This window comes from Oncorhynchus nerka, linkage group LG22, assembly GCF_034236695.1.
Source record: "Oncorhynchus nerka isolate Pitt River linkage group LG22, Oner_Uvic_2.0, whole genome shotgun sequence".
In the NCBI taxonomy this organism is placed as follows: Eukaryota; Metazoa; Chordata; class Actinopteri; order Salmoniformes; family Salmonidae; genus Oncorhynchus; species Oncorhynchus nerka.
In genome coordinates, this window is record NC_088417.1 from 39,322,910 (window position 1) to 39,341,930 (window position 19,021).

Genomic DNA, 19,021 nt, shown 5'->3' on the forward strand with positions numbered 1-19,021 from the left:
GCTTGAGTGTAACTTTAAGTAACTATTTGTTCAGACTGTTATAAAGCCACCAAGATAGAAAAGTAAGTTACAAATACATAGTTTAATGTTATACATGTTATATAAATTAGATTTTTAAATGTTTTGTAGTGGGCGTTAACTGTTTGGCTAGCTATTTTACGTTAAAACATGATGAGGAACAGTAACGTTAAGTTAGCTAGCAGTTAACGTCAGCTAAATCAATAACATTAAATTAGCTCTGCTCCGCACATGCAAGAAACTAGATGATGACTAGTTAACAGTTGTCATTTTGCGACTCAATACTGGAGAATATTGGTAAAATATAATTGAATGAGGTTATTAATAGCTAACCCGTTACTCTTCTCTTAATACATGTTATAATTTCTCATGGGCAAGAAGAGAGAAATAGTAGCTAGCTCGATATATACACTATTATATATTTCTCAGCTAACGTTAACTGTAGCGTAATAAATCCGATTCAGAAAAATAGCAGAGTAGCTAGCTAACTAGCTAGCTAATCATTCAGGACCGCACATCTGAGAGAACAGGGCATACGTTATTTGTTTACTTGAAGAGCTAGAAATCGCTAGAACACGGATGAACACTGACAGAGTTTATATGAATTAATGTACTCTACAGTGCTGTATTGTTACACCTCAAAAGAGCTAGAAACAGTTGTTGGAACCAAAATGATTTTACAATTGTTTTGAAAAGAACCATTACCAAGCGGACTTTGGAATTTGTTTCTGAGTGACATTGAGGAGAAAGCAATGTTCCCCCAACTCGCGGGCTGAATTTGGCACATGGGTGGTTTTATTTGGCCCCCAAAGTTTTCTGAGGCAATTTAAAATATATATTTTTTATTGTTGCACATAAAAGACTGGAAAAACACCAGGAAATCAACTCCAAGTGATTTTTATTTAAGAATCTATTAATTTATTACCATGCATAATAGACACCTGATCGTACACAAATGTAAACATTCAAATTATTATTTTATTCCAACATATTTGTTCTGCAGTCTACAAATTATTTGCAATTACATTCCGGCCCCCCAACCATTACCCTCAAGAAAAAATTGGCACGCGGCTGAACCTAGTTGATGATACCTGGGATAAAAGGAATGGATGAACTGCTCTACTTTCATGGTTTTGATATGTTCTACATTTTCCACCATGTTAACAGGCATTTAATAAATGTACAACCTTTTGAGTTTTGTCTATTTTCTGAAGATGCATATAATTATAGTAGACTATTGTTTGTGGTATTCTTACTTAATCTGATCATAGGACAACAGAACATAAGTATTTGCCTATACAATGTTTTACAGACATCTGCCATGATTTAAGAGGTGCTTAATAAACTCGATAAATTACTTTGCAATGACCCAGTGTCACAAATGGCTTCTATTGATTGTGCAGCATGGCCTTGGATGTAATATGGCAGGGCACATTGGTAAACTAATGTTAGCTAGCCTTGCTGCCTCGTGCTAGTTGTGTTAAACCCAGCTATAGATTTCATTCATTACTGGTAGCTAGCATGTTTTATCGAACAGTGAACATTGCTTTGGTGATTGATTCGATGGGTAGTCATGGATACAGCACTCTACTGATTACACAACCAATGACGTGTGCCTCACCATGCAATAATTGCTCCAAATACATCTTTATTATTTATTACATACCTTTCAGCGTCTGTTGGAAATGGGATTTTCCTCCCATCCATTTTCCAGTAAACAAGGTATTTATTGATGACGTGTTTCTTATCGTGAAAAAAAGTGGATTCACTGAAGGAGTACTAGTACTGAGGAAAACTTGCAAATGAATAGATTTCTAGCTATTTAAGCAAAGTAAGTGTTTTTTGTGTGTGAACATCACAACTCATTAGCACGGACTGTTTAGCTAACACTGTTTTAGTCCCCGTTTCTGCAATTACGTGGTGATAAAGGAAGCTTGAAGCAACAAGCCATACCTCCACTTTAGCATGTTTATCAGTAATTACAAATCAAAGCTCTTCCTCTATATAGACAGCTAGATATCTACTTGGGACAAGCTAGCTTACCGCCAAGAAGAGGATGAAGACCATTTGTGCTTATATGACATTCATTAGGAAAACGCTCATTATCTAGTGCACTCGTCCTAAACAAAGTAATCTCTATAAACAATTAGGTAAGTCAAGTCTACCAAACTTAGTGCACTCTGTTTGTTATAGATTCTAGTTTTGGAAACAGAAAACTGTATGGAGATCATTGATGAGAAAATTAGCAGAATGTCAGCCAAAATCCATCTAGCTCAATGTTCTCCCATTGCCGGCAAACGGGCTTTCTCTCACTACCATATTTGGCAGTGAGAGGAAACTCTAACCGGATGTCTCAAATGTATACATCCGGTGAAATATCTGTCTCATCTAGCTGTGATTCAACTTTGGAAAACTAAACAGCAACATGGAATCGGAGAAAGAAGTGCGATCAATAGGTGGGTCTTTTAAAAGAAAAACGGTGTCTCAAGTAAATCGATACAACTCATCGAACAAAACGTATTAAGATAAGGTTATAACAACATCGCTAACGTAAGTTAAATAACGTTAGCTACAGTGGCTAGCTAGTTTGGTTAACTATGCAGTTTAAACTAACTCTGAGCCGAACGTGACACGTTTCACTTAACTAGCTAGTTTACTGCTTCAGACCGGTTCACTATGAGTCAAATGTTAGAATAACTCGGCTGATACAGAGCAAGATCCGGTTTCAACCATAGCCACACAGGAGATGAGCTGGCTGGATTTGAATGTTGACACGAACGAATGAAAGTGATACAGTAACTAACTACTCATTGATATCAATGCAGAAAGGCAGGCTATGACTCGTTTATACACTGGCTTTATTAAAAGGATTTGAACTTGATAAAAATGATTATGCACCACCAACTAAAGATTCTGTAGCTAAACTGCGTGGTTCACTTACGGTATGGTTGTAAAGTTTCTAGCCTATAAAAATGTTGCCAGTAGTGTGACCTTAATTGGCATGTCAGTGTAATTAGTCTATCTATTTAGTTAGTAACGAACATAGTTGCCAATATTGTCTATACAGCGGGAGAGCTTTGATATGTAATTACTGATAAACATGCTAAAGTGTAGGTATGGCTTGTTGCTACAAGTTTCCTTTATCAAAACGTAATTGCAGAAACGGGGACTAAAACAGTATTAGCTAAAAAGTCCTTGCTAATGAGTTATGATGTTTGTACTCCCAGGAGATGTCCCTGACCCAGAGGAGGAAGAGAAGAGGCTGGCGGCAGCAGCCCGGGAAGCCAACCATCTAAATGAGTTGAGGCTGGTGCTGTTGGGCTGGAGGTGGCCTGGGAAGAGCCTGACAGGCAACACCATACTGGGCCACGAGGAGTTCCGCCTGGAGCGGGCGGCTGAATTCTGCATCAAGCGTCAGACTGAGGTGGAGGGGCGCCAGGTGACGGTAATAGACACTCCGGGCTGGTTCTCGACACAGTCCACGCCACCAGTCTACCAGCAGGAGATGGTGCGGGGCGCCTCCATGTGCGGGCCCCTGGGCCCCCACGCTTTCTTGCTGGTCATCCCTGTGGGCATGTTTACCGAGGTGGACCGGGCCCGCATCGAGGAGCACTTGGCTCTGTTCGGGGAGCGTGTGTGGAGGCATACCATCGTGGTGTTCACCTGGGCAGATGTGCTGAGGAACATGTCCATCGAGAGGCACATCAAGCGAGAGGGGAAGGATCTGCAGTGGGTGCTGGAAAAGTGCAAGATGCGGTACTTTGTCATCAGCAACTACATATTTGGGGAGCACCCCCAGCTGCGGCAGCTTATGGAGAAGATAGAGAAGGTGGTGGCGGAGGAGGGCATCTATAACCCAGAGGATGTGGAGGAGAAGAAACCTCTGGGCCAGAATCAGAACCAAACCCAGAACCGGGAGCTTGGAGCAAGGCCCAAAGTGAATTCTGCCGTAGGATTGGCCAAAATGGACATGGACCCGCCCCACAGTGAGTGACAGCTTTACTGACAACTCAGATATACTCTTGTACCAGGTAACAGCAGTCTCATAGGCTAAACCTCACACGGGGTGAAATTTATAATCCTTGCTCTTCTCTGCAAAACTAGTACTTGCATTACTGTTGTATTATTATACTTAGGGTAACTGTATTTGAATTACTCATGTGGTAGTTATGTACATTGTACCAAGTACATCCTCTCCCCCTCCTTACATTTCTTCCTTCATTTTCTTTCCCAACTATCTCTCCTCTTATCTCATGTCTGCTGCTTGGGAATAGAGAAGAATCCATGATGATTGTCCAGGACAAGGCAATATTCCTCTATAGTAAAAATCAATACTTCAATGAACGAGTCTTTAACAATATAGTTTCACATAGACGTGAAGACAATGATAGTTATACCAATGATATTACTAGGGATGCACGATATATCGGAATTGGCTGATGTTTGCTAAAAATGCCAACATCGGTATCGGCCCGATATCAAGTTTAACGCCGATTGTTAAAAAACAATGTCAAAGCTACTGTGCATACCTATATAATGTAGGTACATGGCGTAATAACTCCACGTAAAATGTTGCACTACACGCTCAACACAGCATTCCTAACCTAGCCCACACAATGTCTGCTATGTGGATTGAGCAGTCAACAAGTCGAGCAGTCATTTGAAAGAGTAAGAACATTTCAACTCAAAGGCGAAATCCATGAAAGCCAAGATAATGGAATTCATTGCCTTTGACAGTCAACTGTTCTCTGTCATGGGTGCTGTTGGCTTTCGCCGACTGGTCGAGCACCGGTACACACTACCAAGTGTGCTATATTTCAGATGTTGCCCTACCGGAGTTACACAGTAATAGCGTCACTGCTATTAGCTTCACGACATACATACTATGGAACGCCGTTTGGGTCTTTGCGTGTCAAAAAATATACAGTAGCACTCAAAGCTGTACAAAATAGTCTGCTAACACCGGCCACAAACGATGTGTTTACAATAGAGGTCGACCGATTAATCAGAATGGCCGATTTTAATTAGGGACGATTTCAAGTTTTCATAACAATCGGAAATCGGTATTTTTGGGCGGAATTTAATTATTTTTTTTAATGTATTTTTATTTTTAAATGTTATTTATTTTAATTTTATATACATTTATTTAACTAGGCAAGTCAGTTAAGAACACGTTCTTATTTTCAATGATGGCCTAGGAACGGTGGGTTAACTGCCTTGTTCAGGGGCAGAACGGCAGATTTTCACCTTGTCAGCTCGGGGGATCCAATCTTGCAACCTTACAGTTAACTAGTCCAACACATTAACGATCTGCCTCTCTCTCGTTGCACTCCACAAGGAGACTGTTACGTGAATGCAGTAAGCCAAGGTAAGTTGCTAGTTAGCATTTAACTTATCTTATAAAAAACAATCAATCATAATCACTAGTTAACTACACATGGTTGATGATATTACTAGATATTATCTAGCGTGTCCTGCGTTGTGTATAATCTGACTGAGCATACAAGCATACAAGGATCTGACTGAGCGGTGGTAGGCAGAAGCAGGCGCGTAAGCATTAATTCAAACAGCACTTTTGTGCGTTTTGCCAGCAGCTCTTCGTTGTGCATCAAGCATTGTGCTGTTTATGACTTCAAGCCTATCAACTCCCGACATGAGGCTGGTGTAGCCGAAGTGAAATGGCTAGCTAGTTAGCGGGGTGCGAGCTAATAGCGTTTCAAACGTCACTCGCTCTGAGCTTTCTATTAGTTGTTCCCCTTGCTCTGCATGGGTAACGCTGCTTCGATGGTGGATGTTGTCGTTGTGTTGCTGGTTCGTGTCCAGGGAGGAGCGAGGAGAGGGTTGGAAGCTATACTGTTACACTGGCAATACTAAAGTACCTTTAAGAACATCCAATAGTCAAAGGTTAATGAAATACAAATGGTATAGAGGGAAATAGTCCTATAATAACTACAACCTAAAACTTCTTAGCTGGGCATATTGAAGACTCATATTAAAAGGAACCACCAGCTTTCATATGTTCTCAGGTTCTGAGCAAGGAACTGAAATGTTAGCTTTTTTACATGGCACATGTTGCTCTTTTACTTTCTTCTCCAACACTTTGTTTTTGCATTATTTAAACCAAATTGAACATGTTTCATTATTTATTTGAGGCTAAATATATTTTATTGATGTATTATATTAAGTTAAAATAAGTGTTCATTCAGTATTGTTGTAATTGTCATTATTACAAATACATTTTTAAATTGGCCGATTAATCGGTATTGGCATTTTTGGTCCTCCAATCATCGGTATCGGCGTTGAAAAATCATAATCGGTAGGCCTCTAGTTTACAATACCGCATTGGTAATAAAGCATAATTTGTTCGACCGCAACTTCCGGGGTAGCTAGCTTTAGCTTGGTATCTAGCTAGCACCAATACAACCAGCCTGAAAACAATGACGAGTTGAAACTGCAGACATTTTCATTATTCTTAGCAATGGTTTAGGACCCCTCTTAAGTATTAGCTAGGTTTTCACTTTTTGTTCGCCTATTGAAATTGAAGTTCAGTACATAAAAATAAATAGCTAGCCAGCTACTTAACCCTATTTCCCAAAGCTAGCGTTATAAGCAGCTAGCTAGCTTCATCATGCTAGTGGCTCGACCGGACCAAGTAATGTGTTGTGAAGCTAGTCACAATAATGATTAGGCACAATAGTGGAATTTGCCGTTTACCTTCAAAATAAAACTGTCATTGACAGTGATGCAAATGAATACAAATAGTAGAATTATGCCATACTTTTATTTTGAAGGCTAGCCGCAAAGTGCACGATTGTGGCTAATCCTTATTGTGGCTAGCTTCACATAGATGGGTTCCGACCACCATTAATCAAGTAAGAACTGTGTTATAAATTAGGGTTATTTTAGATGATGACACCTAGCTATATAGTTAGCTTGCTTCTGAAACAGATTGTCGTTATTTAACACGTCAAATAGTGTTATTTGACACATCAAATAGTGTTATTTGACGTTTATCTTTTTTTGACAAGCAAAAACCCAAACGACGTTCCATAGAAATCCTGGTTGAGAATGAAACGACTCAACAAATGAACAACGAAACAGCACAGCAAGTAAGTGAAAGAAATAGGTTTTGATGATGTTTTGCTGGTAATGGGGACATACGTAAATGCCCAAAAAATTACTTTTTGGTCAGTGTGGTGTGTGTGTAACTAGGCAAGTTAGTTAAAAACAAATTCTCATTTACAATGACGTCCTGGATGACGCTGGGCCAATTGTGCGCCGTACTAGAATGCTTAAAAGGCCGCAAAAATGTCAAATATATGTATCGGGTTTTGTTTTTGCAAGGAAAATATTGGTATCGGCCAAAAATGTCACATTAGATATTACATATACAGTAACAGTCAAACGTTTGGACACACCTACTCATTCCAGGGTTTTTCTTTATTTGGACTATTTTCTACATTGTAGAATCATAGTGAAGACATCACAACTATGAAATAACAGATATGGAATCATGTAGTAACCAAAAAAGTGTTAAACAACTCAAAATATACTTTATATTTTAGATTCATCAAAGTAGCCACCCTTTGCCTTGACAACTTTTGCACACTGTTGGCCTTCTTTCAACCAGCTTAACCTAGAATGCTTTTCCAAGGGGAGTTCCCACATATGCGGAGCACTTGTTGGCTGCTTGTCCTTCACTCTGCAGTCCAACTCATCTCAAACCATCTCAATTGGGTTGAGGTCAGGTGATTGTGGAGGCCAGGTCATCTGATGTAGCTCTTGATAATTCTCCTTCTTAGTCAAATAGCCCTTACATAGCCTGGAGGTGTGTTGGGACATTGTCCTGTCAAAAAACAAATGATAGTCCCACTAAGCACAAACCAGGTGGGATGTGTATCACTGCAGAATTCTGTGGTAGCCATGCTGGTTAAGTGTGCCTTGAATTCCAAATGAATCACTGATAGTGTCACCAGCAAAGCACCCCCACACCATTACACCTCCTCCATGCTTCACGGTGAGAAACACACATGCGGAGATCATCTGTTCACCTACACTGTGTCTCACAAAGACATGGCGGTTGGAACCAAACATTTCAAATTTGTACTCATCAGACCAAAGGACAGATTTCCACTGGTCTAATGTCCATTGCGTGTGTTTTTTGTCCCAAACAAGTCTCTTCTTCTTATTGGTGTCCTTTAGTAGTGGTTTCTTTGCAGCAATTCGACCATAAAGGCCTGATTTACACAGTCCGCTCTGAACAGTTGATGTTGAGATGTGTCTGTTACTGTAACTCTGTGAAGCATTTATTTGGGCTGCAATTTCTGAGGCTGGTATCTCTAATGAACTTATCCTCTTCAGCAGAGGTAACTCTGGTTCTTCCTTTCCTGTGGCGGTCCTTGTGAGAGCCAGTTTCATCCTAGCGCTTGATGGTTTTTGTGATTGCACTTGAATAAACTTTAAAAGTTCTTGAAATTTTGACTGACCTACATGTCTTAGAGTAATGATAGACTGTCGTTTCTCTTTGTTTATTTGAGCTGTTCTTGCCATATTATGGACTTGGTCTTTTACCAAATAGGGCTATCTTCTGTATACCACTCCTACCTTGTCACAACACAACTTATTGGCTTAAATGCATTCACAAGGAAAAATTGTAGAATATAGTGAAAATAAAGAAAAACCCTTGAATGTGTGTGTCCAAACTTTTGACTGGTACTGTACATCTGAAGTAATCCTTGTCTGTTATAATGTATCCATTTTCAGATTCAGTGGATGGACTGACTGACTGACTGAAGGAGAGCTGGTGAGCCACCGCAGTACTGATTTCAGAGCTCTATGTCCATACGTTACCCCAACCTCAGGGCCTGTATTCATAAAGTGTCTCCGAGTAGGAATGTTGATCTACGATCAGTTCCCCTTTTAGATCATAATGAATGAGACGGGGGGGGCATGATCCTAGATCAGTACTCCTACTCTGAGATGCTTTATGAATACAGGCCCAGATTCTTTTAAACCTTTAAGACTTTATCTCTCTACCATTTTATATAAATAATAGTTATCTGTAACTGGATGTGGGCTAACATGATCAGGGGTCACGTTAATGCGGAATTCTGCGTTTATCACACCACAGGGGGGAAATAAAGATAAAACCCATAAATATCTTGCTGCATTTTGTAAACACAGATCTAAAATGCTTCTTGTAATTGCTGCTCGGCATCAGGCTTCTTTTTTTTGTTGCTTCAGTTGCAATTCTACACTCCAATGAGAATTCACGAACGGGCATTCTATCAGAAGACAGCGCTCTGACTGATGTGTAGCTACTTTTCTTCAGTACATTTTATCGGTGTAGCCTGCTTTTCTCTGGTAAAATGTACGATTAACTTCAAGCAAAACCTAAGTAAATGATGTGGCTGCCGGCCAAATAGCGTTTCACTTCTGTTGTCATCTGATGATAATGAAGCTATTTTCTGCTGAATGTGTTGCACTAATATATTTTATGTGAAGGAAAACTATAGTTGCATGTCCCTGATCACTCTTGAAGCAACAAAAGAAAACTTTTAATATAAAATAGTTAGAAACCTTGATTTTGTGATGGTCTGCGTTTTGAAAATATAGATTTCTGAACTCTAGCGAGATCCCTGATGATGCTGTTCTTGCTTTTTGAGACTGTTAGGTCTACCTCGTACCTATGACAGTTCTGATGCAATGTATATATTTGGGGATTTTATTGTATCTGATTTGCACATGAAGTAAGAAGCAAATCACATTACAGTACCAGTCAAAAGTTTGGAGATCAACTCATTCTAGGATTTTCCTTTATTTTTACTGTTTTCTACATTGTAGAATAATAGTGAAGACGTCAAAACTAAACTATGAAATAACACATGGAATAATGTAGTAACCAAAAAAGTGTTAAACAAATGAAAATATATTTGAGATTCTTCATAGTAGCCACCCTTTGCCTTGACAGCTTTGCACACTCTTGGCATTCTCTCAACCAGCTGCATGAGTTAGTCACCTGGAATGCATTTCAATTAACAGGTGTTCCTTGTTTAATGTTAATTTGTGGAATTTCTTTCCTCCTTAATGCGTTTGAGCCAATCGGTTGTGTTGTGACCAAGGTAGAGGTGGTATACAAGAACAGCTCAAATAAGCAAAGAGAAACAACAGTCCATCATTACTTTAATACATGAAGGTCAGTCATTCTGGAAAATGTCAAAAACTTTGAAAGGTTTCTTCAAGTGCAGTCGCAAAAACTATCAAGTGCTATGATGAAACTGGCTCTCATGAGGACCGCCACAGGAAAGGAAGTACCAGAGTTACCTCTGCTGCAGAGGATGAGTTCATTAGGATAGGATAAGGTTCCCGCAGTGAAGCATGGAGGTGTGATGGTGTGGGGATGCTTGCTGGTGACACTGCCAGTGATTTATTTAGAATTCTTGACACACTTAACCAGCATAGATACCATGCTGCGATACGCCATCCCATCTGGTTCGTGTTTAGTGGGACTATCATTTGTTTTTCAACAGGACAATGACCCAAAACACATCTCCAGACTGTGTAAGGGCTATTTGAACAAGAAGGATTTGATACATTGAAAGAATGCAAGAGTGTGCAAAGCTGTCATCAAGGCAAAAGGTGGCTACTTTGAAGAATCTAAAATATAAAGTATATTTTGATTTGTTTAACACTTTTTTTGGATACTATATATGATTCCATATGTGTTATTTCATAGTTTTGATGTAGAACATAGTAAAAATAAAGAAAAACCCTGGAATGAGTAGGTGTGTCCAAACTTTTGACTGGTACTGTACATTTATACAAGATTGAAAAAAGCCTGACTTTAGAGGTCAAATGTGTACCAAAATAGGCCCTGTATATCTACCGTTTTCTTCATGAAGTGAGGATCATGACAGATCTCTGAGGCTGGGACAGAGACAAGGAAGTCCCTTAACCTGATGTGTACAGCACATGCTAGATTGCGCTATTATGTTTTTTACATTTTTAATAAACGTTAATGTTAAGGAAAACTTTGTTAAAAGCTACCCCAATTGTGACCAAAAAGTGTATAGTGTTTTATCAAGCACTTGAAGTGCAGGTACTGTTTTACTCTACTAGTAGAGAATATATATACATATCTTTGTCTGGGTTTTGTATATGGGTGTGAAATGATAAATGTGCATTTTTTATTTATCAGGCTCATGTATCTGTATGTATCAAACCCTCCCTTCTTTGCAAGGGAATAGCTGCTGAAAATGTGTTTTTAAATGCAAGTTGGATAATGATAAATCAATGGCACATTGCATTTTAATATTATAATTTTGTGGCAGCTATATGCTTCCATAACCCTCTGAGTGTGGTCTCTTAATTATTCAGATTAGTAATTTTATGTTTAATTCCTAACTAATCTGTTGCAGTATTGCAATGTGGTCCATGATGATGGTATTAATAGGTTTCTTGTTTTGAAAATTGCTTATTTCTGTGGGTTGGGTTTATTTTAATCCTGACCATATGCCTACAGCTGGCAGCACCCAAATAATCATCCATTTGGAGCACAGCTGCATGCGACCCCATCATAATGCCAATCCTCAATTTGGTTTGACATTTTATATTCCTAAAGGGCTAGTTAGGGATCATCAGTAAATTACACAATGTACATGGGGCAATATTTTTTTTAAGTAAATGGCTTTAAACTTCAATGAACTTCAATGACCTCAAACCAAATATAAATTGTAGAAATGCATATACAACTATTGAATGTATTTCAGACCACTAAAAGATGTGCAACATGAAAATATTGTCCCATTTACATAGTCATTTATTGTATGGTCCCTAACTATCCCCCAGAGGTAGGCTATCCAAAGTCAAACCAATTTTGCCACTGTCGCACACCAACCCGGCTGAAGCTACAGTAATTGGTGAAATAATTTGTCTAACTCATCACACCTGCAAACACACGAGACACCCACATCAAGCAACACCCGAAACCAACTCAGGTTTGAATTCAGTCATGGCTGCTAAGCATTTCTTAAATGAACCAAATCTAAATTGAAGCCAAATCAAGAAGTGCAGTTATCCTTTAGTACTGTGAATAAAGGTGGAAAAGATGTCTATTATTATGTCATTATTGTAATAATTATTATTAAGATATCCCTTTACTATTTTATAATTGCTAGTAGTAGTAGTAGCTCCATTCACTAACTACCATCCAATGATGGGTATAACACTGACTGTTTTCTATGTTGATATTGTATACAAACTATTTTACAAACATATTCATATTGGTGATTTGTCTTGCTGTTACATTGTATTCTGTGAGTTACACTTTCATTTAAGGGTTCTGAGTCAATAAAATAGGTATGTGGTAGGTGTCTTCTCTAGTCAGTGTAACTTAAGTTGTCTTTTGTTTCCATATAATTGTTTTGTTTGTTTGTGTGAACACCCTGTTATATTTTGTCTTGCTGTAGTAGACAAGTCAATTTTTTAAAAATGTATCTAAATAAAGTTCATATTTTGATGAAATGGAAGATAACCTTTGACCTGCAGTAGTTTGTTATTGTTAGTATCTGAAGCAAAAATGTACCAGCATTGGTCATGGAAAAACAGCCACAGGCTCTTTCTCAATTCCTTGCAATTCCTCTCTCCTCCTGAAACCCATTGGAAAAGGTCATGGGGAAGAGACCATAGATCTTCTCTTCCAACACAGTTAAGGAGATAGGATTCGAGGAATCGCAGATAACTAATTGAGACAGAGGCACATGCTGATAATGGCGTGTTGTTTCAAGACTGACATCTCCTGGTCAATGTGTGGACTACAAATGTAGGGCCTGCTCGTGATTCAACATTTTCCTCAGTACAATTTTCCAAGTATAGGTTTTCTTTTCCTTTAGTCTATTGAATTACCCATGTGTCAATCTAAGTAACATAAAAACATCCCCATCAAAATCGCTCCATGATTTCCTTTAAAAAAAAAATCGAATAGTTTCTCTAATTTTAGTTTGTGACCGAACAAGCGCACGTATAGTGTAGAGAGTCATTGTACCATCTAAACCGCTGTGAAATATATTTTCCATAACTGAAAATATTGTATTTTCAGCTGTTTGAGGCTGGTATACAAAACTGAAAGTGAGATGCAAAAACGACATTTAAGAATAGGAAGCATAGAAATAGCGCACAGAACAGATCTTCCGCTTTATAGAAATGCTTTCAATGAGAATGACAGATGTATAACTCACATGTCTATGTGAATTTGGTCGGGTTACCCAAAATGTTTCATAGTGCATCTTTAAAGCTGCAATAATGTATAAATCGCTCCGCCATTTCCTGGTTGCAAAAATGTGAATAGTTCGCCTAATTTCAGTTTGACGAAACGAGCAAGTTGTAGTGTAGAGAATCATTGTACCATCTAAACCGCTGTGGAATATCTTTGCCATATCCATATTTTCAACTGTTTCAAGCTACGAAAGTAAAAGACTTAAGAACGGGAAGCATAGAAAACACACAGAACAGATCTACCGCTTCTCAGATTTGCTTTAAAAAAAAAAAATTACACATTGCAGTTTAAATTATAGATGTTTTTTTTTTTTTTTTACATGGGCGGCGTGTGAATCCACCGCATGGCGTATGTCTGCCTTCCGCATCTGTGGTGGGAGGTGGCCGAGCTACAGCGGTGTTTGTGAGACCAAGAGGCATCCCGAAATTCAGTCTTCTCAAGAAATCGTCTGTAAGGTCCGAACAGTTTGGCCTTATTCTAAAATTGATACATTTTTTAAAATCAATCTATACACAATACCCTATAATGACGTAGCGAAAACAGGTTTTTAGAAATTGTATCAAATGTATTAAGAATAAAAAAACATACCTTATTTACATAGGTATTCAGACCCTTTGCTATGAGACATGAAATTGAGCTCAGGTGCATCCTGTTTCCATTGATCATCCTTGAGATGTTTCTACAACTTGCTTGGAGTCCACCTATGATAAATTCAACTGATTGGGCATGATTTGGAAAGGCACACATCTGTCTATATAAGGGCCCACAGTTGACAGTGCTTGTCAGAGCAAAAACCAACCAAGCCATGAGGTCGAAGGAATTGTCTGCAGAGCTCTGAGACAGGGTTGTGTCGAGGGACAGATCTGGGGAAGGGTACCAAAAAAATGTCTGCAGTATTGAAGGTCCCTAAGGACACAGTGGCCTCCATCATTCTTTAAATGGAAGAAGTTTTGAACCACCAAGACTCTTCCTAGAGCTGGCCAAACTGAGCAATCAGGGGAGAAGGGCCTTGGTCTGCGAGGTGACCAATGGTCACACTGACTGCTCCAGAGTTCCTCTGTTGGACATGTGAGAAGCTTCCAGAAGGACAGCCATCTCTGCAGCACTCTACCAAACAGTCCTTTATGGTAGAGTGGCCAGACGGAAGCCACTTCTCAGTAAAAGGCACATGACAGCCACTTGGAGTTTGCCAAAAGGCACCTAAAGGACTCTCAGACCTTGAGAAACAAGATTATCAGGTCTGATGAAATCAAGATTAAAGTCTTTAGCCTGAATGCCAAGCGTCACGTCTGGAGGAAACCTGGCACCATCCTTACGGTGAAGCATGGTGGTGGCAGCATAATGCTGTAGGGATGTTTTTCAGTGTCAGGGACTGGGAGACTAGTCAGGATCGAGGGAAAGATAAATTTAGCAAAGTACAGCGAGATCCTTGAAGAAAACCTGTTCAGGACCTCAGACTGAGGCGAAGGTTCACCTTCCAACAGGACAACGACCCTAAGCACACAGCAAAGACAACGCAGGAGTGGCTTCGGGACAAGTCTGAATGTCTTTGAGTGGCCAAGTCAGAGCCCGGACTTGAACCCAATCTAGCATTTCTGGAGAGACCTGAACATAACTATGCAGTGACGCTCCCCATTCTACCTGACAGAGAAGAATGGGAGAAACTCCCCAAATACAGGTGTCCCAAGGTTGTAGCGTCATACCCAAGAAGACTCCAGGCTGTAATATCTGTCAAAGGTTCTTCAACAAAGTACTGAGTAAATGGTCTGAATCCTTATACAGTATAAAGGTAATATTTCGTTTTTTAAAAATTATTATACATTTGCAAACATTTCTAAACCTGTTTTTGCTTTGTCATTATGGGGTATTGCGTGTAGATTGATGATGAAAAAATCCCCACTTTAGAATAAGGCTGTTGTAGTATCTGGGATCTACATCTGTTTATATTAGTTACTGTGCTGTTACTAAGCAGTAATGCATTACGGCAGTGTTACGTTACTACACCTAATAGGAAATGCACATGCGCACTGGAATGCCGGGAACTGTAGAGCACGAGGGGTTTTTGACTAAACGACAACTAACTGTACTCCCGTCTCCTGCCTGGTCATTTCTCCACAACACAAATATTACAGTGGCGACAAGGTGATTAAACTACATAAACGGACATTGCTTGAAGGGAAGAATGTTGCGTGAGTAATGAAACTCAATTTTTTTTAAATGTAATTCGTCAGTTATTTTTTATTTTCTTTCGCCAGTAGAGTAGGCTAAACACTGCTAGCACTGCTAGTACAGTATTCAGGAGCTGCCAAGTAGCAAGACTATTGGAGTCCAGAATAGCGACACTGCCCTCTGGTGGTTAAATAAAAGAAACTCATTGAACCCATTGAAATTAGGCGATCTCAGTGGAGAAATATTGTCAAGGAAGGAAAAAAAAGGAAGAAGGGACGTAAACACGGCGTGTACATTAATACAAATGAGTGCAGTGAATGAAGTAATTGCAGAAACTTCTGAAGTGAAGAAGTAGATGAATATTCAGAAAATTAAGGAATATAAGGAAACTGAACAATTAACTGTGAAAATGGCAACCATTGGTCGAGTACCAGAGTTTGAGGCTACAAAATAGGATTTTGATTCCTATTTGGAGCGTTTTGAGCGTTGGCTGGCTGCAAATGAAATCAAAGATGGAAAGAAAGCAGACGTATTTCTCAGTGTTTTGGGTCCAACTGAGTATGGATTGCTGAAAGGTCTCATTGAACCAATGAAAGCAGTGGAGTTGAACTATGCAGAACTGACTGAAACTCTTTCAAGGTATTTCAAGCCTAAGCCAATTCTCATTGCAGAACGTTTCAGATTTTACCAATGTCACCAGAGTCAAGGGGAAACCGTGGCTGACTACATCCTTGCTTTGAAAAGGCTGGCAAGTACATGTGAGTTTGCACGATTTCTTGATGATGCTCTCCGAGACAAGTTTGTATGTGGTCTCACAGGTGAAGCATATCACAGAAGGCTCCTGTCAGAGAAGGACCTGACCTTTAAGAAAGCCTGTGATATAGCACTTGGACTCGAGCTTGCCCACAGGGATACTATTGAGCTATCGGGACATGCAGAACGTCAGAAAGGTGTTCACAAGGTCAGTGATGCACGTGGTGAAAAAGCTCACAAAAGTCACACTTTTTCCAGTCCCGTCCTCAAGGTTACACAAGAACAAAGCAGCCCACATCTCAAAGGTCTAAGCCAAGTTGCTACAGATGTGGGGGAGATAATCATCAGCACAGTGAATGTCAATTCCAAAAGGAAAAGTGCCACAATTGTGGAAAGGTTGGACATTTACAGAGAGTGTGTAAAGCCTCGAAACGCACAGCAAGAGCGCACAAAGTGTCAGACGCAGCACAAGAAGAGGAAGGTACAACTGAAACAGTAGTGGAACTGTTCACAGTGTACACAGCTCAACAACTAAAAGATGGAATCTATCTCAACATGGAGTTAGCGGGAAAACCAGTAAAAATGCAGCTGGACACCGGAGCATCTGTATCCCTGGTTCCAGAGAGACTCTACAAAGAAAAACTGAAAGAGTGCCCTCTTCAGCCCGCGTCCATCCGCCTTTCTTCATACACTGGTGACACTATTCCTGTGTTAGGGCAGATGCAGGTACCAGTGCGGTATGAGGGGAAGGAGTGGACGCTACCGCTTGTCATTGTTAAAGGAGAAAAATCAGCCTTGCTAGGCAGAAACTGGCTACAAAAGATCAAGTTGAACGGGGGAGAAATCTTCAGTCTGAGAAATGACAAACCAGTGAGTCAGGCTACACTCACTAACATGCTGGAGAAGCACAAAGAACTTTTCAAAGATGGCTACGGTGAAATACACGACTTCACAGCAAAAGTCAGAGTGCAAGAAGGAACCAAGCCTATCTTTCACAAACCACATCCAGTTCCCTATGCTCTTAAGGAAGCAGTAGAGAAGGAACTGGACCGCCTACAGAAGAATAACATAATAACGAAAGTAGCGAGGAGCGACTGGGCCGCTCCGATTGTTGTAGTCCCAAAGAAAGACAAGACCGTCAGAATGTGCGGTGACTACAAGGTCACAGTAAATCGCTGCATACTACCAGAGGAATATCCACTCCCAAACGCTGAAGATCTGTTTGCCACTCTAGCTGGTGGGAAGGTTTTCAGTAAGCTGACCTGGCATTCGCTATCAGCAACTGAAGCTGGATCCGGAGTCAGAACAGTATCTGACCATCAATACACACAAGGGGCTATTCCGATTCAATCGCTTGGCCTATGGAATCTCGACAGCTCCAGCGATATTCCAACAAACAATGGATCAGATCTTGGACGGTATAGACCATGTTGTGTGCTTCATGGACGACATCCTCGTGTCAGCACCAACCATTGGAGAGCACCTTGTAGTGCTGGACAAAGTGATGTCAAGACTGGAGAAATACGGAGTGAGAATGAAACGCAGCAAGTGTGAGTTCCTCCAGGACTCAGTGGAGTATCTCGGATACAAGATTGATGCACAAGGCCTGCACCCAACCAACAGCAAGGTGGAAGCAATCGTAAACGCACCAGCACCCACAAATATCTCAGAGCTGAGGTCATTTTTGGGGCTCCTGAACTATTACGGAAAGTTTGTGGCAAACTTGTCCACATTGTTGCATCCGCTTCACCAACTGCTGCAGGCCGATACAAAGTGGAATTGGTCCCCACAATGCGAAGAAGCATTCAAGACTTGCAAACAGCGTCTGCTAAAGAGCAAGTGGCTTGCCCACTATAACACAGAGATGAAGCTGAGACTCGCGTGTGATGCATCTCTATACGGAGTAGGAGCCGTCATCTCACATGTTCTACCGTCAGGTGAAGAACACCCTATTGCATGTGCATCACGGACTCTGTCACCAAGTGAGAAAAATTATGCTCAAATTGAGAAGGAAGCCCTGAGCATAATATTCGGAGTGAAGAAGTTTCACAAATACCTCTACGGAAGGAAGTTCCAACTGCTGACAGATCACAAGCCTCTGTTGGCCATCCTTGGACCAAAATCAGCTATACCAACCCTTGCTGCACTTCGAATGCAACGTTGGGCTCTGATATTGTTAGCCTACGACTACGAGATTGAGTACAGACGATCCAGTGATCATGCAAATGCCGATGCACTATCGAGACTACCGTGCAATAGTGACTCCGACAGTGAAGATGATAGAGCAGTCTTCCAGATCTCACTCATTGACGAACTGCCCATATCTGCTTCAGACATAGCAGAGGAAACAAGGAAAGACCCAGTGCTTTCCAAAGTCTTGACTTAACATTAGGCGGTTGGCCAACCTTCGTAAATGACGATAACCTTCGTCCATTCATCGACAAGAAAGACCAGTTGTCCACTGATCAAGGGTGTGTTCTGTGGGGATCAAGGGTGGTGGTACCTCACAAATTCCAGAGGAGACTGCTATCTGACCTGCATGAGGGACATCCAGGGATCACTCGAATGAAAGCACTCACTCGCAGTTATCTGTGGTGGCCTGGACTGGATCAGGACATTCAACAGCATGTAGGCCACTGCTCACCTTGTGAAGCTGTTCGCAACAAGCCTGCTGCTGCACCTCTTCATCCATGGTCCTGGGCTGCTACACCTTGGGAACGCATCCATGTGGATTACGCCGAAATTGACAAGCAACACTTCCTTGTTGTCGTCGATGTCCATTCCAAGTGGATGGAAGTGTTCCCTACT

At 40.5% G+C, this 19,021-nt stretch overlaps 1 protein-coding gene across 6 annotated transcripts; it reads left to right on the forward strand.

The window, feature by feature from the left end:
* Positions 1-2,386: 2,386 nt before the first annotated feature.
* Positions 2,387-12,550, forward strand: LOC115104606 (GTPase IMAP family member 4-like). 6 transcript variants are annotated; one of them, XR_010460478.1, is made up of 5 exons: positions 2,387-2,474; positions 3,246-4,004; positions 4,293-7,127; positions 8,782-8,821; positions 9,262-12,550. XR_010460478.1 is itself a non-coding variant. In XM_029625965.2 (4 exons), exons 1-3 carry the CDS (start codon positions 2,444-2,446, stop codon positions 8,805-8,807), a joined length of 816 nt encoding a protein of 271 aa, XP_029481825.1. In that variant the 5' UTR covers positions 2,387-2,443; the 3' UTR covers positions 8,808-8,821; positions 9,262-12,550. The 6 variants fall into 6 exon arrangements, 3 of the variants coding, with proteins under 3 accessions (XP_029481825.1, XP_029481826.1, XP_029481824.1); XR_010460477.1 differs by having other exon boundaries at positions 4,293-8,821; XR_010460476.1 differs by having other exon boundaries at positions 8,782-12,550.
* The last annotated feature ends 6,471 nt before the right edge of the window (positions 12,551-19,021 follow it).